The sequence below is a fragment of the Pholcus phalangioides genome, unplaced genomic scaffold (genome assembly GCF_987345545.1).
Source record: "Pholcus phalangioides strain wild (caught in Gottingen) unplaced genomic scaffold, Ppha-v1.0 ptg000032l_1, whole genome shotgun sequence".
NCBI classification, from domain to species: domain Eukaryota; kingdom Metazoa; phylum Arthropoda; class Arachnida; order Araneae; family Pholcidae; genus Pholcus; species Pholcus phalangioides.
The window spans coordinates 876,329-901,998 of record NW_028301622.1 but is presented as its reverse complement, the minus strand read 5'-3'; the positions used below and the strand labels follow the sequence as shown (position 1 = coordinate 901,998).

The following is a 25,670-nucleotide window of genomic DNA, read 5'->3' as shown; positions in this document are numbered from 1 at the left end:
GGGGGGGTCCTCCCATGACCCCCCTCCCCCATAAGTAGTGGGAAAAGGGGGTTACTGGAACAAAGGACTTAGTACAGTCAAGGCTAGGACCGGAAAAAGGCGCAAAAGGCGTTCGATGTACGCATGCGCGTCAGGTGCTTCTTGGGGGGGATTATTCATAGGGTCCTTGAACTTCGGGAATATATTCTACAGGACTTTTTTTCATACGAAAATTATAATTGATCCGTTATAAAAGAATACCCAATATGATGTTCTCAAGAAAATCGCACCTGTCCCCTACTTTCACTTTCGGAGAAGATCGTTATGCACCTGTTCACCCGGGGGACGTTCTCAAGAAGGTGCACCTTGCTCGACCTACTTTTACTTTCGATATTGAACACCTGTTAACCTGTGGGAATATGGGATATACTTTTTTTTCAAGGGGGACGTTCTCAGAAGATGCACCTTGCTCGACCTACTTTTGCTGGCCTTTCCTTTGGATATAGAACACCTGTTAACCTGTGGGAATATAGCATATACTTTTTTTCCAAGAAAACTTTCACCGCTGACAAAAAGCCACTTTTACTTTCGGTCCGAACACCTGCTAACGCACTAGCATTCTCATATTAAATCACTGCATTTTCTTCCGCAAGCGGATAACGCCAACTACCTATTTATACAGGTGCTACCCTCATTTTCAGTTGCTTCATCTGCTGCTCCTGAAGTAGTTCCACGTCTTCACGAACTCTCGTGTAAGTAAAAATTTAATATTTCTTATATTCTATTTTATTTTCGTTTTAAATAATTATAGATAGACGATAAAATATTTTTCATTATATTTTCAGTTATCTGCCATGGAAACAACATCCAGCAAGGATACTATGAACGTCGTAAAACGTGTTCAGAAGGAAGATGAGACCAACTCGATGAAACGTCCGAAAATAGCACCCAGCGAAGTGAGCATGTTTCCCGTATGTGATGGCGTACACCTATCGGTAGTCATCTTCAAAAATACTTTAAAAGTTCACTTACGAATGTTTGAATCTGGTGGAGATGGATCCCTTATCCCTACAAAGAAAGGGATATCGATGACGCCCTACGTATTTGAGACCTTACGGGAGATGATGTCGAATGAACCCCGAAAAGTATTCTTTTTTGTGGTATGCGAAGATCTGTTGGTGAAGTCAGACGGAGAAAAGGTGTTGCTTCAACCGATTTACAAAAAAGAAGACGGTACATTCAATACGGCTAAGAACTATATAACAATCTACCGCGATTGTTTCATGAAGTTAGCTGATCCGGCAGCGAAGTGCTCGTCGTATTTAAGACGTGTGAAGTGCATCGACTTCATGCAGGATTGCATGAAGAAAAACGGATCATTTTCAGAGACCGCGGATCCTGAAATTGCATATGCTGAAAAACTCAGTGACATGCTCGAGGAATGTATCAACGACATCTTCCAATGTGATGGATGTGATCTTGATGCCCCGGGTCAGAGTTCTCATGATTGTTTAAGCCAATCTTTTGACATACGACTCGTGCGATATTTCAACCGGGCGTTCGCTAAAATTAACATGAAGAGTATTGCTAGGGATTTGAATGTTCATCCGAACTTTTTAAACAAGTTAGATTTTGAAAACTTTATTTTACGCGTGAAGGACCTCTATTCACGTAAAGATCCCCTACCCTGTTGGATGCTATGAGGGAAATAGCCCCATCAACTTTCTTCTCCCCCCCCCCCTTAGGTGAATAAAAACCCCATCCGCTTGATGAACTCTCCTCACTTGAAAGATGTCGGATCTTAACGAAGATTTTCTGGACTTTGGCATACCTCTTGACGAACTGAACGCGTTGTGCGACTTCTACGAAATCGAAGAACATTTTAGCGAAGTGCAACCAGACTTCTTCGATACACCGTCTTCTCCGAAAAAGCAGAAAGTTACTGTAAGTACTTTTGATATTATTACTTCAAATTTATTTTACAATTAATTCTAATTAGTATATATTATGTTTGGGTTTGAAGAAAGACTTGATTTTGAAATGTTTAAATTTTCCGGTTCAAATACAGGGATTTTTCTCTAATACTGGATTACACGTTACCCATATGGAAGACTGGTTGAACTCTAAACATTAGATCCAACCCAGTAACATTTTAACTTTCACAAATCAGAGTTCAAATAATAGGAAGAAAAAAAAATTTTCGTAGAATTTATGAAATTCTGTCATTGTGCATTTGAATCAAAATATTTTAATAGACAATGAATTCCCAAGTTTCTAGAACATTGCAAAGCATTGACGGTTACTATATTATGTATCCAACTGAGTATAAATTCTCTTATATTTTATTGAACAATAAATATTTATCAACACCGAAAAAAGGGTTTTATAATGGGGAGGGGGCTAGTTTTGATTCAAAATAATCATACTTTGGTCACATGAGATCTGAAGTATTTGGGGGGGATATCATTATATATAAATTGATTTTGTGTGTGTATATATTCTCTATGGAAATCTACAATTTTAGATCGATCGTCGTCAAATTTTGCATATGTACCAAATGGGACCCGACTTAAACAATAGGCTACTTTTGTCAGACCTGGGTAAATGGGTTAAAAACTGTCTGGCAACAAATGGGTTTTGGGTCTCAACAATTACTTTCAGAACGTTTACTTTGGTTACCGTGGTTCCCTAACAATACGTTTCAGATATGCCTTTATTAATGGTTTGTCACTTCTGTCAGTGTATGTATAATAGTTTATGCCTTTATAATGGTTTGCTACATTTTCAATACTCCCAGTAATGAGGCTTTTCGAATAGACGTTATAATCATCATCGCTTTGAGGACCTGGAAAATGGTGATCCTCATTGAAATCAGTGTTAAAATTGCTGATTTTACTATAGAAATGCAGAAATTTAGTGGGGTTTTTCACCACATAAATCATTTAAAAAATTGTATTGAATTCTCAAGTTTTGAAATATTGAGTCCGTTTAGAGATACGAAGCCCAAAAAAATTAAATACGAAGTAATTAGTCGGGACTATTTTCGAGTTGGATATTCATGCAATAACATTGCTTTCAACTTTTCATTTATATCTTCTCAAGCATGAAAATTAATGTCTCCGTTAATATTCAACTGCATAAATTCATATAGTTTAAGTTGTTTTTTAAATTAATTATGGACCCATAAAGTGCATCGAAGAAATTCCACAGCTTTAACCAAGCATTTGCGGAAGCTGAAATAGGCAGATGGATAACTTGAAGTTCAAAAAGAAGGGTCGAAATACCTAGCTCTCTTTAAGAAAGGAAAAAAAATATATATATACATTTCTACGTTTCTGAGTCATCATATTGGTTAACTTAGACACGGTTTGCATGTCCCTCAAAGAAAGAGGGAGATATCAAGTGATCCAAAAAGCTTCATTGAAGAAAACCCGGGCAACGTCGGGTATTATAGCTAGTATTTTATGAAGCGCAAAACTTTTCCGGATTGACGTTTGTTAGCGTTAGATTTTTCTACTCGTTTAATCAAATCTATTAGACATATTTTCAAAATTCGTATTTACCCATTAACGGAGAATAACAAAAATAATGAGGATACCACTTCAGCCATTTATTGACAAAGGAAAAAATTAAAATTTCGAATGACAAATTTCCATACCAACCGGCGTTAATGGGTTAAGAAACGAAGTAAAAGTTTTATAAAAAAGGACCGGTATTTTCTGGTAAACCAAGATCTGATCTTGGAGAATGAACTCCAATGTTTCCCTAAGAGTTTTCCTGTGAATATTACTTCAAAGTCGCTTATATACTCAGTGACTCAAATCGATATGCTATATGAGAGATGTGAACAACTTAAGAGTTACATTAATTGAGAACAGGTCAGAAATATTTTTTTCCCAGAAGAGAAAAAACTTAAAAACCATAAATCAAAATTCCACATTTTTATGCATATTAAACAGATAATAATTAACCATGTCTGCACAAGGCAACTTCAGTATGGATAGTGAATGATATGTCTGACATAAGAATCGATTGAGATAAAAATCACATAACGATAAAATTAATGTCTTTCTCCCATATCGTCAACCATGACCGTTTCTTTCATTATAGTGTTTGATGTTGCCATTTAATCTTATGGGTACCTGATGTTTACGTATTTTGTTTTTCCATAAGACAACTATTTTTATTTATATGAATAGTGTATTATTTCAGATAAAATGAATAGATTTTTTGTACCCACTTCGTCAGGTATTTTATCTGTTTGTATTATTATTTCTCAGACGTTGTTGCATTTCTACTTTCAGGATGCGCAATCGAACTCTCATGAACAAGATGGTTGCTTGCCAGACACATCGAAACAGACGGTAAGTAATCAAATTTATAGATTACTGAGGAAAAAACATAAACATATGAAAGGATTCGAGAATTTTATTATTATTTCTCAGACGTTGTTGCATTTCTGCTTTCAGGATGCGCAATCGAATTCTCATGAACAAGATGGTTGTTTGCCGGGCACATCGAAACAGACGGTAAGTAATCAAGTTTATAGATTACTGAGGGAAAAACTTAAACACATGAAAGGATTCGAGAATTTTATTATTATTTCTCAGACGTTGTTGCATTTCTGCTTTCAGGATGCGCAACCGAACTCTTGCAAGACTTGTGGTAAGGTGTTTAAAAGGTTACATGATTTACGTCGACATACAAGAATCCACTCAAAAGAAAAAATTTTTACTTGTAGAAAATGCAGCAGACGCTTTTCCCGAGGCGATAACAGACGAAATCACGAGCGGCAATGCTTTCATGGGGCGGGTGCTCCCCCAAACCAACAGGAAGATGCGTTGAACACTTTCACAGTTATAGTGATAGAACCAACTTCCGATAACGCATATGACCCCATTCTTTTCTTTAACGAGGTTCGAGTCGAAATACAAAACATCATACTCCGGGAAGTAGGTGTGAAAAAGGCTCTTAAATTTTATATTGTGCTGAACGTTCTCTTCTCAAGAAGAACAGAATCCAATGAAATTGAATTTATACAACCTTTTTTCCGCTCGAGAGTGGAACTCATACATTCTGAGGATGAACTCGGTGATAAGATAGATTCAGCTATCAAAAAAATTCTGTCTTCGCTCGACGAGTTTACAAGAATGGGCAGCGGGTGGGTCTTTGATAAGGTTTTAAAATTAGACCTGAATATAGCTGCCTACAACCCATTAGCAGCAGCTTCTTACTTACCCATACCTCCATCAATCGTGAACAGAAAAGCGATTATAAACATCTCAAACACGGATAATAAATGTTTTATTTGGAGTGTATTAGCAGCCCTTCACCCCCAAGACGAGAATCCGCAACGAGTATCAAAATATCTACAGTTCGAGCATGAGTTGAACATGGGTGGGATAGAGCTCCCAGTCAAAATAACCCAAATAAATCGCTTTGAAGAACAGAACCCACACATTTCTGTCAATGTCTATGGGTTAGCGGATAATGAAATCTTCACGATGAGGGTGACAGAGGCAACCCAACGTCTTCACCACGTTGACTTGCTATACATATGTAACGAAAATACCAGTCATTACAGTCTAATAAAAAACATGAGTAGGTTGTTATCCCCTCTAACTAAGCATAAAGGTGCTCGGTTCTATTGTCCTTACTGTCTACACAGGTTTTCTAGAGAAAATTTGTTGGTCGAACATAAAGAGTATTGCAAACCTCACGGTCTACAACGAATATGTATGCCTAATGAAGATGAAAAATGGCTTAGATTCACTCAGCACCAGTATCAGCTACGTGTTCCTTTCACGATTTACGCTGACTTTGAGTGTATCTTAGAGAAAATTTCTTGCTGTACTCCGAACCCAACACACTCATCCACTACCCACACAGAAAAACATGTACCAAGTGGTTTCAGTTATATTATAGTAGGCCCTGACACCACACTTTATAAACCCCCAGTGGTGTATAGAGGAGAAGATTGCGTGCAGGTATTCCTTCACATGCTGGTGAAGGAGAACGCTAGCATTCAAAACATTCTTAACACCGTGAAGCCCCTTAACATATCCCAAGAAGACGAGAAAAAATTTCAGGATGCTGTTGTATGTATGACGTGTGAGAAACCGTTGGGTGGTGATAGAGTTCGACACCATGACCACATATCGGGTGAGTTCGTTGCAGCGTTGCATAACGCGTGCAATTTACAGCTGAAATATTCTAACCATGTACCTGTAATAATACATAATTTGAGAGGGTATGACAGTCATCTAGTCATGCAGGCGGCAGGGCTCTTCAAAGATCAGGATATCTCAGTCATCCCTAATAATTTGGAGAAATACATTTCTTTCTCGATTGGGGATTTACGTTTCTTAGACTCATTTCAATTCCTACCGGCTTCTTTAGATAAGTTGGTTGGCAATCTTACCCGTTCAGATTTTCGATTGACTGACAGCATTTTCGAAGATGCTGACCTACTTGTGAGGAAAGGGGTGTACCCGTACGAGTACATCGACTCGTTCTCTCGATTTTCAGAGACTGAATTACCACCCCGCGAAGCTTTCTTCAGCAGTCTAACTGGAACCGATATAAGTGTGGATGATTACACTCATGCACAACTCGTATGGGAAAAATTCGGCATTCAACATCTCGGTGATTATCATGACCTTTACGTAAAATCAGACGTGCTTTTACTAGCAGACGTGTTCGAACGTTTCAGGAACCTTAGCATGAGCTATTACAAAATTGACCCTGCGCATATGTATACAGGCCCTGGTTTGGCTTTTTCGGCATGTCTGAGGATGACCGATATTAATTTGGAACTTCTCACAGACATAGACATGCATTTGTTTTTTGAATCCGGTATTAGAGGAGGTGTTTCTATGATCACCCATCGTTACGCTGAGGCTAACAGCCGATACAGCGAACAGTTTGAACCCAATCAACCGACCAAAGAAATAGTGTATTGGGATGCAAATAACCTTTATGGTTACGCTATGTCCCAATACCTACCATATTCAGGTTTCCGATGGTTGAGCACAGAGGAAATATCTAACATAGACATCGCAAACGTTCCCGAGGACTCTCCGAAAGGCTATGTCTTAGAAGTCGGGCTAGAATACCCCAAAGAACTTCACAATGACCATAACGATTATCCGCTAGCACCTGAAAACATGGTGATAACAGAAAAGTTGTTTTCAAACCATATGAAGAGCGTGTGGGGGAAAATTAACCCGGAGGGGAAACCGTCCGAATGCACAAAGCTAGTTCCCAATTTATACGACAAAGAAAACTATGTAGTACATTATCGCAACCTCCAACTCTACCTCACCCTCGGTCTCAAAATAAAATATATAAAAAGGGTTATAGAGTTCAATCAAAAACCGTGGCTGAAACCGTACATTGACTTTAATACCGAACGCCGTCAAGCAGCTTCGAACGATTTCGAAAAATCGTTCTTCAAACTGATGAACAATGCAGTATTCGGGAAAACCATGGAAAACCAGCGGAAGCATGTTAACGTAAAAATTGTGCATAAGGAGAAAAAAGCTAAAAAATTAATTGCATCCCCAGCCTTTGAAGCCTTCAGAATTTTTAGCAATGGATTGGTTGCCATAAAAATGAAAAGGTTAAAACTGAAATTAGTTCGTCCTATGTATGTGGGTTTCGTAGTTCTGGACGTGAGTAAAATCAAAATTTATGATTTTCACTATCGGTGGGTTAAATCACGGTTCGGAGAAAAAGCGCAACTTCTCTTCACCGACACAGATTCGTTAACGTATGCAATCGAAACCCAAAATCTACACCGCGTGATAAAATCCAACATGGACGAATTCGACACTTCCAATTTTCCTCCAAATCACACCCTTTACAACCCTCATAACAAAGCAGTGCTCGGGCTGATGAAGGACGAATGCCCCGGTGACCCCATTCTATCGTTTGTCGGTCTTCGTTCAAAAATGTACAGCATTGTTACGGCTAAGGAAAACAAGAAAACGGCCAAGGGAGTCAGCAAAACCGTTTCCTGCAATCAACTGCATCATGAGCTGTACAAGTCTTCGCTTTTCGATCAAGTGCGGTACAGACATACGATGGTAAAAATCACGAACACTAAGCACCAACTCCACACAACCATGGTACGAAAAGTAAGTCTTTGTCCCCTTGATGACAAACGCTATATATTAGATGATGGGGTTTCAACATTAGCTTATGGACACCACGCGATTAATCCCCACGGAGAAGAAGAAAGTTGATGTAACCAACAGAAAAATAAATGCTTATTGTACATGTTTCTAAACGATTGTGTGTGTGTGTTTTTTTTTTTTTAACAACAGGAGACACAATTCAGAGAAGAAAATCTTTATTTCCAGTACGTTTTTTACAACTCAAGCCATCTTTTCATATATTTTTTATTTCTTATGTAATAATGCGGTAAACTTATCTCGTATAAACCTTGAAGAAACTCTTTCTCACCCGGAACAGGTTTCTTTTTTTGAATGCTCACGACACTGGATAACAGTTCGGAAATATTTGTATTATCTATCTCCACCCCTTTATACACAAGCTGACCGCTCGGTGACCATTTGATAACATTTGGGTAATCTTTAAGGTGACTTATAATTTTTCCCGATATTTCACGGTGAGATTTCGGTAAATTTAACAATATATCAGATGTTGCACTTTTCTTCAACGGCGGTTTACTGAGATCGCGCATTTTAGGTTCTTCTTCTTCTTCATCGAAACGGTCGAGTGGCGAATTGTTTCCTAAGGCAGTATTCCTCTTGTTCAAAATCTGTTGATAAAACTTTATTTTAACCTCGTTCGGTAATTCACTGTTCAGTATCTTCGCCATTTCAGTATCTAGTTCCGTAAGCTGCGGCTCTTTAATAACATGGCGGTTCATTCTATCTTCTGGAACAAGTACCATAACTTTTTTAGCGAATTCCATGTCCTATCAGACTTGAAATCAAACCGATTGCAGCGGGTAAAAGAACTTGAAGGAAACCACCTTTTTGTATGAGGATCTTTCTCTTTTTATAAAGAGGTGTTTTCCTCTTTGCTAACGTACGGAGCAAACCTTTATACTTTTGAAGTTTAGCTTTTTGGAGGGTGGATATTGGGATATTACCATGCAGTAAATTCAATGCACATTCACAAACGGTTTTGATGTCAGAATTTGGTAACCGCTTCAATAATTCTTTACGTTGTCTTTGAGGACATCCGCTTAACAATCTCAGCACTTGTTGCTTCCTCGCGGACATATCGTTGAATAAATAGTGTCGCTGACGTACCCAGTCTTTTAACGTCTCGGTTGATAGACATACTGCGTTTGCGTGGGTAACACGTTGGTGCGTAAACGCATTTTTTCATCCGTTTCTTGCCTAAGATCGATCGATAAATATGAATACGGAGATTTCGTTGCATCTGCGTAACTTTCTTCGAAAAAATTTAATTTCGTAGGATACAACTGTCTCCCCAAATGGGTGATTTGGTTCAAATCCCTCCGGTTTTTAAACAGGAAAATATAATGCGCGTTTAGCGTTATTTCCCGCAGTTTCTTATGAAAGAAATTCTGAGTTACAAAGATAACCGATAAATTTCGATGGTGGCTATACTTAGTAAATAGCTTAACCATTTTCTCTTCTCCCGATAACTCTGACATAAAATCATCGAAAATCAGTAAGGCATTGGAGACTCCCTCGAAATTACAATCGTCTCGGAATTCAACATCTCTAATTTCCTCGTGCAGTGGCTGAGATTCTCCGTAAAACCATATCACGCGTTTCGGTAAAGGTTTGATAAGCCTTTCACGATGTTCGAGCAGACCCTTTAAAAAATATGTTTTCCCGCTACCGCTTGCACCTGCACAGACGGCAGTGAATGGATGGTGTAACGTTAACGGTTCCATCGTGAAAAATGATGAGACATGAGTTGTGCAAATCAATTTTATTAAAAAGAAAAGTATTTTCTTACAAAGTTAAACACACGTAAATCGTTGTTCACATTGAAGCGAGATACAATAGAATTCATACTTTCACCCATACATTTACAGTACACGTAATAAATAACATAATAGCCACAAACTTGGGTATCAGCTGACTGCAGCGCCACGTCATTGTAGGTGAGTCGTTGATATCTTCTCAGAAATTTCGTGATATTACCTTTCTGAAAGTTTGAAGGATGTCTTCCGAATGAGTCAAAAAACTCCGCGGTCAAATTGTCATGAAGATATATAGCCAACCAATGTGTTCCAGACTCTGCACTGGTATCTGTGTTAACGATCAGAGCTGTAGGATAATTTCGTATTCTCGAAGGCAACGCGTCACTAGCGTAAACGTTCCTGAAAACTTTTTTCGTTTTCGGGTCTCTGCGGAGTGCTCGACGAATCTGTTCGGAATCCATCAGCCAGAGAAATCGCACAATACACTTCTCGATTTTGTTATCTCTATAAGGTTCTGAAACTCACCATATATGATTACCGAGATGGTTTTAGGTAGTGCTTTCGCAAACTTTAGTTCCACACGTAGATTACTATGTTTCACCAAGTGTAAGTGTCCGCAGTCGCTCTGGTCGGGGAGTAGGGAGAAACAAAATAGAGTGTAACCACTATGAAATTCTTCTCTGGTTATGTCTATGCCACGATCTTCCTCGACTCGAAACAGGTTATTGTAGGCTCTTACGGTGTTTCCGGTCTCAAAGTTAGGCTCTAGGGGTTTGTGGGGGACTGGTCGACCATCAACATATACGGAGACGAAGTTGAGATCGTAATGCTTGAAATCGAACGGGTTGCTTCTAAATGTACCGTTGAAAGATTCATTGTCAACTAGGCCGATGATAACTCGTTGAGGCATTGCACCCAGATACACATTGTCTTGGACGAATGACATGCTTCCCTGTGCCACAGAGTAAACCTTACAAAGTACTCTATTGATAGGGTATTTCGCAGTGGTCTTCTCCAATGCTTTAGCATGCCCGATGGCAACAGCTGGGTTAACTCTCACCTTCCTTACAAAGAGGCTGGCATGATCTATGTGCACGTTATAATCAGCTGTCGAGGATATTAGAAAAAACGATGGCTTCGAACGCACTAATCTAAGTTTAACATCTACCAAGTTGAGTAACAGTCTTTGTTGAAAAAAAAGTGAACAGTGTACTCTTCCCAATAGGTCGTAAGATCTGCTGTTTGCAATGTGTTTTGACCGCTCTTTCATACCTTCGTTATTTTCGTGGTCGGCCATGGAACCTGCAGTGTCCTTGTGGAAACCTTCCATAGTGAGGGGACCCATCTTCGCATCTCGACCATAGTTCAGCAAAGTTTCGATATAGGCTCTGTAAGGGTAGGTGTGAGACGAATTCGTGATATTCCTACCATTGAGAGAGACGTCCACTTGGGAGAAGAGGGAATGTAGCGGTAGATTCGCAGGAGAAACTAGGTCGGTATCAAGAAGTGGTTTACCGTCCTTCTTTGTGACCCTCAACTTGACGTGTAGTTGTGTGGAAGATAGGTCTATGTAATCTTCGGTGCTACCTGTAATGTTGAACTCAATCGGACCGTCTTTAATACTGGAAAGTGGGAGAAATTCAATCCATTCTCCACCTTCTATGGCGGTTTGAGTAGGGGGTAAAGCGAACAAATCTACTTCGCTTTTGAGACACTCGGGTGAGTTTGTCATGATGAGAGCCATCTTCTCAATCGAAAATATCGGGTGCTGTTGCCTTCCTAGCTTTCTTACGAATGACGTTTTTTCTCGCTAAGCGTTTCCTTTTATGTCCTCCGAGCATTGTTTTAACTTTCGTAGAAGCTTTATCACTCAGCAAGCGACCAGCCTCTTTTGCTCTTTCCACCGCAGCTGTTTTCAAATCTCTACCTTGTACGACGTCATTGGCAAAATCTACACCTGACCTGAGAACCTGACGGCCAAGAGCCTTCGCTCCTTTTTTGAACAAAGGCATAGCCGATCGGAAAAGGGAGCTGAATATTGAACCGAAACCGTAACCCCGTTGCAGTGGTATACCCTGATAATATCCAAGACCTTGACCCGCTTGGTTGACGTAATAATCAGTTACGCTATCTATACAACAGCGATACGGGTGGTAAGACATCATAAATGTTTCAGTCGGAAGTGGAGTTTAACTATCACCTTCCCACGTTCAAATGACACGAGATGACCTGTGTGCGTCCTTATATGAATGTGAACTGTTTCAAAACTCCTTCGGGCTAGAGGGATGTAGTGACCCCTCTCGAAGGCTGCGTTGACGATGTCGCCATCGTGTCCTTCGGTTTTTACGATTCTTAATAACGGGGCAAAGGTGTTGCCGACAATCTGCGGTTCGACTATATCACAATAAACGTACAACAGATGAAAGTCTAGTTTCGGATCAGCCGTGAAAGGCCCCTCTATCATCATTCCTTTTATCTCACCGGGTTCAAAACCTAGATTCTCTGCTATTCCTGTATGTAGAATTAACTTAGCACCTTTCCTCGTAGCCACCTTCACTTTTTTCGTGGTTTTGTTGAAAATCAAATCAATATCTTCCTTTCTAAAATTTCTCGTCATCACCTTAATCAGGTCTGTGGTACTCTCGTAGAAACCACAAGGGATGACACCTTTTTTTATCACTCCATCTCCAGAATTAAATTCAAAGCTGTTAGACCGTTCCGTTATGTTGTGGAAAGAATGGGGAAATATCAGCTCTGATAGAGCTACTTCCATATCCGAATCAAACTCTAACGCGCTGGGGAGTTTTGTGACGAAGTTGGAAAGGGTGTTATCAGGAAAGAAATTCATGCTCGAATCGCTTGGGAGCGTTAAGTAGAACGAAGCCATCTTGTTGAAATGAGTAAAGATGGATTGAGTCGCTGTATTTATATCCATGATATAAACTTTTCTGGATAATGCATCCACTTTACGAGTAGCTCTGTTTTACCTTGCCTCTTCCTTTTTCTTAGAATTTTTTCTATAGGAAAGGTGTCTTCTAGTGTGGTCTTCGTCATTTCATGTTCGTAAAATGTCCCTTTAATTTTTTCACCCATCAAATCTTTTAGTCTGTAGACGGGTATCTCCCTCGGTATGTATTCATCCACCACGAAAACTTCATGTGTAAAATTAGACTCGTATCCCTTTTCAAAAGGGTGTTTCGTACGAGAAATACGAACCTGGTCACCGATAAAAAACCTTTGTTTTACTTTTTTAACCTTTTTCTTCCCATAGAGGTTGCCCCACACCCTCTTTTCGTTTTCTTTATTAACTTCGGTAGGACTCATCATTATACTCCTGTGAAACTTATTATTATACCCAAAAACCAGATCTTGTAACACGTCTATGTATCTATGCGTGTTATTTTCTGTGAAGTATCGCCACATCCTCGATTTCAGCGTTTTATTGAACCTTTCTGCTATCGCAGCCTTTGTGACGTCATCCTCTGTCGTAAAGAACTTGACCCCTTTTTCCTTCAGAAACTTTTGGAAGACCTTATTCTTGAATTCGGTGCCTTTATCCGTTTGCAGAACATGTGGTTGCCTTTCGACAAATATTTGATCAAACGCTTTCACCACGCTCCGCCCCGTTTTGTCTTTGAGCGGGATGGCCCAAGCATATTTAGACAACACATCAATACACGTTAAGATATACTGATAACCGTCGTTGTATTTTACCAGGTTTCTCATGTCAACTAAATCAGCCTGGAATTGTTGATTCATTGCACCAACTATAATACGGTTCCTGGGGAACTTTTTTCTTCTTTCACGATGGAGTGTGTAAGATTTTTCCCCTTCTAACCACTTTCTTATTTTTGTTCGAGAAAATTCCCCTTTTAGAGCTCGATATAATGGTTCGACACCACCATAACTACCCTCACTCTTCGGATTTCGGTATACATCTTCCATTTTTTTTTTTTAATCGGAGTGAAAGTGGAACACGGGTTCATTCCTCTTTTATAATGAGGGGGGGGATAAAACCGGGACCTCCTGACGCGCATGCGTACATCGAACGCCTTTTGCGCCTTTTTCCGGTCCTAGCCTTGACTGTACTAAGTCCTTTGTTCCAGTAACCCCCTTTTCCCACTACTCCCATATCTCTGCCCATGCCTCCACAATGATTAGTTGTCTTTTTCATACCAATGCCACCTATCGTCAATTAATTGCAATTATGACAAATAACAATTCTGCCAACCAACCGTTCCTCAGTAAGAAAATTTCCTCATTTATAATGGATTTTTAAATTGTTTATGGAATTTCTATTCACCCTGTAATCTTATAATGATATGCCAGTTAGCAATTTGTACATAGACAAACAAGATTAAAAGTCTTCTCATGAAAGATTTGTAGACCACCAGATTGGGAGCCGTATCATTTCAACATTGAACTGAGCTGCATGGCACATCTGAATGGCCCCACATGGGTGGGGTTGGCAGGACTCTAGCCTCGGGGCAGACATTTTCTTGGAGGGGGGGGGGCCCTTAAAAGGGAAAAAATTATTTGGGGGGGGGGCCCTTAAAAGGAAAAAAATTATGCAAAATAAGTGTACATTATTTGTGAGCATCCCCTCCCCCAGTTCGGCTCTGGGACCGGTTACGGCCCTGCCTTCCCCCCATTCTAGTCTAATTTTCTTGACTACGCTTTCCTCGAATTCGTCACTCAGTGTAAAGGCGCGTATACATTAGCGCAGTGGTTCTCAACCTGGGGCCATATGGTCCCCTTGCGGTCTTGGGATATTCTAGGGGGGCCACGGGAAAAAATCAGAAGAAAGATGATCCACGACAGGTGGTGAAGGGAGTCATAAAGAGCTGTGAAGAAAAAAAAGCTTTAAAAGTGAAACATGGTTGAAAAATATTACTACTTTCAGAATTCATCAGATCCGTCCATAGAACCAGGAACATCTTAACCCTTGGGTCTATGTGGGCATGACCCGGGTCTTCATGTCTATAATGGAGGGAGAGACTGCACTATATGGGATCTAGTACTATGATTTTCATATGCAAGAACAGCTTATATGTGAAAACCATAGTACCAAATCTAGTACCAGCTTAGTATGGAGGGCTGCCAGAGCAACGGTTGATGTGTTGGGAGAGTCGATTTATTGTGCATGTTCGTTGGATAGTCCCGTATTTTACACAGACCTGTTTTTACCATATAATTTGACTCCTGGGAGAGATGATAATCCATCATTTGAATCCGTGCTTAGCCAGGATTCTAGAGATTAACCTGATTTATTTAAATTTCATTCATAATAAAAAAAAATAGAAAGTATCTCACTCTTGGATGAGGGTAGAGGGGGGGGGGCCCTGGATAGAACAGGGGGCCACGAGACAAAAATGTGATCCGTCGGAGGGCCATGAGCTGAAATAGGTTAAGAAACACTGCACTAGCGCTCCGATCTTGCAACGCACGACCTCCTGCAGCGGTTCTAATCCGCTCGTGGATACACAAACTTCCTTTGTGTTCGTTGAAAAACCGATTCCAGGTGGGTCCAGTGAAAACAGCTCAAGAATCGTTCACAACACCGTACAAGTTACTGAACCACCAATTGCGAATGCTTTCATTACATGAAACACTTTCTTTCTGTCAAACCGAGCACAACTCAGGTCTATCGCCATCTCTATGGGCGATTTACTACCTAGTGAGTTGTGCCGGAAGTGTAGCTGTGTTTGTACCTAACAGTCTGAGTGCGTATGTTGTGTTTTTCATTTTTCAGTGCTGCCATCTATATTTCAGAAGTGAAGTGAGTGATGTGTTATGATTGAATTACATTTGTACTTTTTTTAGGTCTGTTCTTCTCTGTGGCGAGATTTTTTTAAAGCGGAGATCGGCTCGCATTCGCACCTTAAAGTTGGAACCACGGAAAACCAACTGCAGCCGACCACCACTCTGCGGCACTCGAACCCGGGACCTCGCGACGCGAGTCCGTCATGAGGCAAAGCGCAAATTGAGCCGCGTGCAGCGTTCGCGACACGAAGCAGGGCAGCACTCTGTTTTGCGGCCAACGGTAATCAGAAAGACAGCGCAAATTGAGACACGAGGTGACACTACACTAAGCGCGTGTACGCGCGCACTCGTTGGCGCTGCTGTTGAGCCGCAGATTTCCGTGTCCCGCGCGCACGATTCTTCGTATTCGGTAGGGTTTTTTTAAAAATTAAACCGCCATTCTGATAGAGTTCGTGTTCTCTTATGAAAAATGTTGTTTAATATCAACGTTATTTACATATATTATCAATTATTTGTATAATTAATTCCTGAATTATTTTCTTTCTTTCTGAGTTTTTATTAAATATTGTTCTTTCCAAGGTTTTGACTTTTCATTAGATATAAATTTTAATTCATTATGGGGTTATTTTTCGGAATTCATTATGCGATTCATTTACGATTATGCGATTTTCACTAATTTTTTTGGTTACAAATTTAAAATATTGTCATTAATTCTGAATTTTTATTAATTTTTATGCATCCATAATTTTTATTAATTTTCAGAGAAAAAAATCTGCTTTTGTTTTTTCGCCGCTGTGGTGGTCGAGTGGTTATAGTGCCGGACTCGTGATGCGAGGATCCGGGTTCGAACCCCACAGTGGTGGTCGGCTGAAGTTGGTTTTCTGTGGTTCCCAACTTCAAGGCGCAAATGCGAGCCGATCTCCCCGTTAAAAAGTATCGCCACAGAGAGCAACAGTCCTACAACGGTAAATCATACAACCATAACACTTCACTCATAGTTAGTAAAACTGGGGGCAGATGACAGCACTACACATAACAAGCATTACACAGAAACAAACTTTACGTCAGGTTGCACTACACGTACACGCACATTCTAGTATGTACCGATTCGTTGGGGGTTCCACGTGGGGGGGGGGTGGTGCATGTGTGGTGTAGCAGTAGTAGGTAGGGGCTCGGGGATCCATGATATTCTTAAGTCAGCCACCTCGTTGGGCAATTTGCCTGTTGTGGCGTTGTACTTGTACTTCATAGCCTACGAAATATTTTCCATTAAATTTCTGAATTCGGCTTTAATTCCGAATATTCATTAATTATATTTTATCGAACGATAGGGGAATAATTTTTCATTAAATCTGAAATTTAATTATTAATTTCACTAATTCTGGTGTTTCACTAATCTATTTTTCCATTAAATATGAATTCCCAGCAGTTTTGGAATTATTTATTAATTTTAAATTGTGATCAATCGTTTCATTTGTTATAACTTTTCATAAGTTCCAAATTTTCATTCATTATGGGATTAATTTCGGAATATTCATTAATCCAATTTCTGTTAATTATATAATAATCTTTAATTAAGTTTATTGTATGATTCATTCTAAATTTTGAATTTTCTTAAATTGTATATATTTTCATTAATTTTCATAAACCCTTAATTTTCATTAAAATTTTTATCCCTCCTAAATTTATCTCAATTTTTATCCATTTTCAATTTTGATTAATTAATGTAAAGTTTTCATTAATTTATGTACCTTTAGTTTTTTTAAGGAAAAATTCATCAGAAACATCTGAATTTTCAATAGTTTTTTTAATTATACTCTAATTTTGAATTGTCATCAATCCTAATTTATTATTATTTCTTTGTATTCACGTTTTTATACACGGTATTTTAATGTATATTTTTCAGCGCATTTTTCCGCATTTTCTTTTTAATTAATGTTGTCTTCATTAATGTCAACTTTAATTACCAATAATCCAGGCTCCGGGAGCTTCCCAAATGACAAGGTTTCAGTCTCCCGAAATTGTTTCCTTTCTAAAACGCTCGTGCACTGGGAACGTGTTCCAATATGCGCATCCCCTCGCTACGCGTGGGGCGTGTTGACGTCATCGCACTCAGGCCCCGCCCACCCGCGAACGCTGCACGCGACTCAATTTGCGCTTAGCCTGATAACCACTCGGCTTTGGAAAACACTGCTCTAGGTCATTCTTATGGTCATTCACAAGCTTGCACGCTCTAGATCAGTGGTTCTCACTGATAAAGTGAGAAAGACTGCTTTATCAGTGGTTAAGAAAGACTGCTTTATCAGTGGTTAAGAAAGACTGCTTTATCAGTGGTTAAGAAAGACTGCTTTATCAGTGGTTAAGAAACACTGCTTTATCAGTGGTTAAGAAACACTGCTCTAGATCACTCTTTTGGTCATTGACATGCTTTCACACTCTCTCTCGGTCCCTCTTTCTGTCATTCACATGCTTGCACGCACTCTGGGTCACTCTTTTAGTTGTTCACATGCTTGCACACGCTCTAGGTCACTCACTGAATTGGTGCCACATCCGGTAGGTAACTCTTTTGGTCCTTTACATTCTTGCGAAAGCTCTGAGTCACTCTTTCGCTCACTCACTGACCTAGCCTTTAGCTAGGCAGAGGCGTATTTATTGAGGGTCATACCATGGGCGGAGATACGGCCCTCCCAGCAATAATGACGTTGCCCCCCCCCCAGACTTCCAAGTCAATTTCCGCCTATGGGTCATACAAATTTTGCCGCCCTTCTCCCATTCCACCAATTTCCTTGGCCAATCATTCCTCAAATTTGCTGCCCCTCTGGGCTATAGCCCGCTAAGCCCCTCTGTAAATACGCCACTGTCCGAGCTTCAGATTTGTATATAGACAGCCGGTTTGATAGTCTTATTGTCTAAGTATTGGGTAGGTAGAACTGTACAAATCCAAAGGGTCAAATGCTATTTTTCATAGACAAGTGAATCGAGAGGCTCTTCACTATCTGATTTTCAAATTTGTGTACAGACAACCAGATTGAACGCCTTATCACAATAGTATCTGAGCTTTGAATTTTTATATAAACAGCTAGATTGAGTCTTAGGATATTACACTATAAAAGTTTCATTAAAGTTCACTTGTAAAACTTGAAAAATTCAACCAATATGGTTATCGGTTACATTCGAGCAAATTCAACCGATGCCCTCATTGGTTGCATTTTGAAGTTTTATAAATGAGCTTTTATGAAACTTTTATAGAGTAATCCCTATCTTATGCCGGGACTACACCATAAAGGTTTTAGGAAAGTTCTTTTGTAAAACTTTAAAAATTCAACCAATAAGCGCATCGGTCATATTCGAGCGAATGTAACCAGTACGCTTACTGGTTTGTTTTCTTCAAGTTTTGTGAAAGATCTTTTATCAAACTTTTATAGTGTAATCCCGGCCTTACTGCATTAGAATTTGAGCTTAGGACATTGAATTTAACTGTCTAGGTACAAATTCAAAGCTCAACATGCCAGTGACTTTCAATCTGGTTATCTATGCACAAACTTGAAGCTCAACGCACCACTGGCTTTCAATCTGGTTGTCTATTCACAAAGCTCAATGGGTCCAACGTCACATTGGCTTTCCATCTGGTTCTCTGGATGTACAAATTCCATCAACACGCTGATGACTTTCAGTTTGGTTGTCCTTGTACAGATTCAAAGCTGAAAATGCCAATGAAACATGTCTTCCAATGTAGGTGCCTATATATACAACCGCAATCACATTAATACGCATCTGAGCTTCAAAATAATTTACACAAGAGTGTATGAACAACCATATCGAAAAAGTCTCATTTCATTCGTGTAGGTCCTTCAAATTCAGTTCCATGCATATATGCACCACCGCAATAAAAGACACTTGTCACGTTATTATCTAAGCTTCGGATTTGTATACAGACAGACAGATTATAAGCGCCTTATTGGGATAGCATTCAAGATTATAACATTTGATATGATTGTCTGTATATAAATTCAAAGCTCAAGTGTGAAATGAAATAAGACTCCCAATCTTATTGGCTATATAGGCCTTCTACGAGTTCCATGTCATCAGCATCTCGGCTTCAAATTTGCATATAAACAACTGGATTGAAAGGCTTTCACTATATGTGAACTTAGAATTCATAAATATAGGCAATCAGCCTCATCTCATCAGTATCCAGGCTCCAAATGTCCTTTCACTCGCTGTATTTTTCTCGTTACTTTAAGAAAAAAAAGTGCATCATCATTAAATAAATTATATATTAAAAGTGCTTTTGTGACGGACTGTAAAATGACCAAACAAAGGTATTAATTTAACAGATTATTCTATTTTCAAAACCAATTCTTAGTAATGTTACTTTGAAGCAGTGGCGTCGGAGCCGGGGGGTGCTGTGGGTGCTCGAGCACCCACGGAAGTTTGTAGAACGGGTTCGAGCACCCACAGAATTGATTCAAAAATCGAAATTTCCTACATGAATCTCAAGACGGGCACCCACAGGTTCGAAACACTTCCGACGCCCCTGCTTTGAAGTGCATATTCACATAACATCACAATATTATTCACGTCATAACAACATTGTACTTGAAAACCGTAACTACATTCTTGTCGCCAAAAACAAAATTTTTCTCACATATTTTGGGACAAGGTCAGTTTTATTTAGGGAAAAAAAAGGGCCATCTCTGTATTACTGAAGGACGAGCGAAACGGAAGGGCGAAAAAAAAAAAAAAATATTCAAACGTCTGGCAAAATTCCAAAAGGAGGAAAAAAAAGCATTTTTTTTCCCGCTATAAATGTTATTCTGGAAAAAAAAGGGTTCAATGCCAGCAGCCCTTGGAGATATAGACCTTGAGAATATTTCACATCATTATAAGTCACTGGACGGAGGAAAATCGTCTAATTGAAGAAGCGAACATTTATCTTTCTACTTTCGCTAATATTATGAATACTTGGATTGATATTATAATTATGTCCATGTCACAATACCGCAGGGCCGGACTTGATCATTTAGTAGCCCCTGTCCCTTCTGGGATGTAACCCATTTACCCATGTGGATTGGATCGTGCTGGCCCGACGGTGAACATCCTCGACTCTGTCTAGGTCCTAGCTGCAAGCCCGAAACCCTGTCTTTTAAGTCGCAACCCCCTTAGTAGCAGCAGCTTCCCCCATCCCATACAAGCCCAGGATGGGCCCACGAACTAGAGCGACGGTCGAAGGGGCTCCCCCAGCCGCAACACCACAACCCGGTCCCAGAAGTTCCCAGGTTGTTTTATATGGAGACAAAAAAATAATAAAACATGGATGACAGCTCCTTTGAACATTTTTGTATGAGATTCGATTATTTTCCATAAACAAGTTCCTGGGCCACAATTCTTTTAGTAATTTCTTTTCAGTCACTATTTTGGCTGAGGTGGCTTGAGTGAGCCCGACGATTGTCTGTGGCCAGCCCTGGTGCTGGGCCACCTCTCTTCTCTTTATGTCAGTGTTTGACTGTTTAGCTCGGGTGAGCCCATCTTCTGTACGTGGCCAGCCCCGGTGCTGGGTCACCTCTCTTTATGTCAGTGTTTGCCTGTTTAGCTCGGATGAGCCCGTCTTCTGTACGTGGCCAGCCCCGGTGCTGGCCCACCTATCTCCTTCTCTGTGTCAGCCGTTGGCTGTTTAGCTCGATTAAGCCCATCTTCAGCGCGCGGCCAGCCCTGATGCTGGGCCACTTTTCGTCTCTTGGTGCCAATCTTTGGCTGTTTAGCTCGGGTGAGCCAGTCTTCTGCGCGCGGCATCATTTAGTAGCCCGTCAGACCAGACACGACACAGGCTCTGTCCCTCCCGGGATATAAAATTTAGTAGCCCGGTGCGAGAACAGTTTTGCGGCCCTAATACAACTAACATTGTTCCGGATAACTTCTCTCACAAGTTCTTGAAATAAGCAGAGGATCAAACGAAATGCAGGACGTTACTGATTTATTGTACAGAACAGCCTATATTTACAAGCGAAGATCTTGACGGAATACGACCTACGAATAGAATACAATCGACAAATAAGGTATCGTCTTCCCGATACAATTTCAACAACTGGATATAGTTCAGTTTTAGTCGCGCCACTTTATACAGGCAAAAGAGACCTTCTAGAATAATCTCGACGATTCGCGTGGCATCTTTAAGCTTCTCGTTTGGCATCATGGCATCGCTAAACGTGCCAACTTAGCGATATTTACAGAGAATTCCATTAATGGTTACTTAAAGACGAAAAATGAGCGACATAATGCATGATAAATAATGATTATTCGCATAATTTTCGTAACAATATTTACGTCCATGCCACTTCGCTTCTCCCACGAGAGATATGATAGAGATTAGGCCCAGAGATTACGTAATGAATATATAGAGCAAAAATGAGTTAATCTATGGGGTTTTCTAAAAGACTCGAAATTCGGGTCCGGAAAGAACCTTTTCGAGGAGGTTCCAGAGTGCAGGGTCGTCTTAAGGCATAAACCGGTAAATTGAGAGCCTCATGTTAACGAGACTTATATGCAAACACAATAATGTCTAATACATGAAAAATTATTTTGAGTTGGGATGGCTGGCACCCCTCAAGTCTGATAAGGACGAGATTTGCAAAGCGAATCCATTTTCCTGAGGGCTCATGGTGCTCTTGAGGCCATGCCCCTTCCCCTCACCCCGAGGGAAAGGCTAATAGGGCTCTGGGGGGGGGGGACCTCTTAAGTATAGGTCTTGTTTTCCCAAAATTTAAAACTACAAATTTTCTTGAAAATTAATACAAGGAGCCAGTTAAAAATCTTAATCTGGGGTACGAACTTCAGAAAAGAAAGATCTAAATATTTAGCGTCCATCACAAAGAAAAATAATCTATTTTTCATTGTTATATATTTCTTCTCAATCTATATTGTTTCTTCCATGAACCGCTGAGGAAGTCGCCATGTTGGATACCTTGGATACGGTTTGTATGTCCCTCAAACCCTTCACTCAGGGCCGGAATTAGAGGTGGCAAAATTTATGGGGGATGGTAAGCTTAAGATGCCACGCGAATCGTCGAGATTATTCTAGAAGGTCCCTTTTGCCTGTATAAAGTGGCGCGACTAAAACTGAACTATATCTAGTTGTTGAAATTGTATTATTATATGGGGGGGGGGTGGGGCAGTTTTAGGAGGGAACAAAGAACACCGTTATAAAGTTATCAAATTTTAAAGTTTTGGGGTTGTAAATTCATGTTTGCCCCTGGCGGCAAAAATTACAGTTAGGGCTCTGCTTTACTTTACCCTTTTTACTGAAAGAAAATATCACGTGATCCAAAAAGCCTCATTGAGAGTTATCTTTAATCCTAGGTCTCATGAAGAAAAAAAAGAGATTATCTTTGTGTGTTCTACCAGCTTAACGTTAGCCAGTATTTTATATATTTTTTTACGACATGCCCCGTGTAACGTTTATCCTCTGGTTGGACGACTGTATTAACCTTGTGGGTAGTCATATCCTGTCGTGAGAACATCGAAAAATTTTTTCAAGTACATATTAGACGTTATTTATCGTCAAGAGACAATATTTTCGTTTTGAAGGAGAGGAAGCCTCCGTTTCAACGAAGGCCTCAAATAATCCATTACGCGACGAGAATATGTGCAATGCGTGGTTTATTATTCACTTGTTTTCCCACCACAAAGGTTATTCGTGATGACGACGCACTCGAATTTCTGGAGGAAATAATAAGAAAATAAAATCTCGTGTTTTGTTTGAAGAGAAAAAGGCCCGTTTCTTGAAAATATATATTCTTACGAGAGAGGCGCAAAACAACAGCCTTAGTTTGTGCCAAGGGCAAAATGCCAGTATTAGGTCATCAACGTTTGTTGAGTCGGCGGCTATTTTGCTTTTTTTTTTGATGTGATGAGGAAGCTATTTGTACATTCGGAGGTGGGTAACCAGACTCATTTCGCAAAATTTCCATGTCGTAGGAGATGAGTTTGGTGCTTTCCCCCCCTCCCCCCTTGAAAAAAATCTCTACGAACAACCCCTTTGTGTGTTGCCGTGTCGAGAATAAAATCCCACTCTTAGCGGTTGTTGCCACTTGTGGCGGGGATTTTGCAATATCTAACCATTATGTTGCCTGGTTATTGACGTTCAACTAGGGTTACCAGGTTCGGAAACTTTAAAATGAGGACGGACATTTGCGCCATCTTAGTAACGACTCATTTCTGTCCACAAAAGATGGCACCACTCTGCTTTAAAAAAAAAAGTCGCTTTTGATTTTTTTTCTAACAAAACAGAACTGCTATTACTGTTTTTTTTCGGCCTTTGACCTGCAGGTAGGGTTCAGTGGCGTAGCCGGGGTGGGGGGGGGGGGGTGGAAGGAAGGAAGAGCGGGGGGAGCAATCTCCCCCGCTCAAAATTTTGCTTACATTGGCGACTATTCTCCGACTTATGATCTTTAAAAAAACTTGAAAAAAAATTGAATTTTTCATTTTCTACCTTCATCGACTAAAATGATGAGTGAGAAAAAAAAATCTCCATTTATATACTGTATGTGCCTCTTCCAGTTTCACAGTGATTGGGTTTTTATTAGTCATTTGAGAGAAGACAAAAAAGAAAATGGAGATTTTTTCATTACCATTTTCGAAAACTGTTCTCAAGCTCTTCATCTGGAAGCATGTTCAGACCAGCCCCTGTTCCCGCCTTTATTAAATGACAAAATCTTGCCTGTTTCTTGCTGTAACTTTTTTCCCGTCGTTCTCGGTAGAGATCCTAGAAATACCTTTCATAGGTGCCTCAGTTCTGAGGATATAACCTTCACGAAATGCTCATTCTGTTCTGAAGGGCCACCAAGAGCTTTGATTAAGGCACCTTCTGAAGAAATTAAGCACGGGAACCTATTGTGGATAGACTAGTGAACCTATGAAGTAATGGCTAGGATTCAAGCTCCAAGTATCACATTTTCTTTGGGCGCCTTAGGTAGAGTAGAAATACTACCTTATGTAGAAGACTTGGCTAGATTTAAAGTGCCTAGAAATGCCACGTTATCTGCAGGTGCCTTGGCAAGAGCTACTAGCTTGTGCATAGGGCATAGGGGGAGATAGATGTTATATTGGTTTTACTATAGAGAACACGGCACCAATATGTTATGGTGTTCTCCCCAAAAGATATTATGGTTTCGTCGGAGTCAGAAAAGAACTCAAGTTAGCCTTTTTTTTATATATCTACTATAACCTTTTTTTTTAATTTAACATAATATCAGAACAATTACATATTTTTAGTAAAGCGACGGAAGCGTGTCCTATCAGTACAGCGTGGTCTAGCCAAAAGTGTCAACTCCTCGTGTTGCCAGATTCATCTCTTCTCTTGTCTCTTCCTGGCACTACTGAATCTACTATTTGTTGTTTCTAGGCCGCACTAGATATACACCACACTACTCCCCCCCAAGTACCAACGGTACGATCTCTGATTACACACACGAGTTACTGTACTTAGGGTTGAAACGTACGCGCCTACCCGAGCGTGTTGTTGTGGTTTGAGTCGGACTTGGTACCGTCGATGTGTGTAGAGTAGGATCTGCCTTCGTATCTGTTGCTTCGGTTGTCGATGAACAGTTCTCCTCCAATAATGTGAAGGCAGGTTTTAGCCTGTCTACACTGATTGTGGTCTCTCTAGTTCCTCGGTTGATGGTGAAATGTTTCTGAGAACGTCTCAGCACTTTGAACGGTCCAACGTATGCTTGCTGTAAAGGTTTTTTCACCCCATCGCGGCGCACGAAGACATGGGTGCACTTATCGAGCTGAGGATGGACGAAGGTCGTTCGTTTTGAGTGAGATGATGTTGGCACTGGTGTTAGCTTTTGCATATTTTCTCGCAGTCGAAGGATGAAGTCTGATGTATCTTCCTCTGATTTAGGTGTTGGATTAAGGAATTCGGCTGGTAGTCTGATTGGGGAACCGTACACCATCTCTGCAGTGGAGCACTGTATATCTTCTTTGAAGGCTG

At 40.2% G+C, this 25,670-nt stretch overlaps 2 protein-coding genes across 2 annotated transcripts in view; one reads left to right on the top strand and one right to left on the bottom strand.

The window, feature by feature from the left end:
- The window catches only part of Syt14 (Synaptotagmin 14), a 121,803-nt gene that overhangs the window by 80,877 nt on the left and 15,256 nt on the right, over positions 1-25,670 (bottom strand). The window lies entirely within an intron of this gene.
- Positions 56-8,225, top strand: LOC149066188 (uncharacterized). The gene is made up of 5 exons (XM_089253137.1): positions 56-731; positions 825-1,923; positions 4,284-4,343; positions 4,449-4,508; positions 4,614-8,225. The coding sequence occupies exons 2-5, from the start codon at positions 1,771-1,773 to the stop codon at positions 8,223-8,225; spliced, it is 3,885 nt and encodes a 1,294-aa protein (XP_089109263.1). The 5' UTR covers positions 56-731; positions 825-1,770.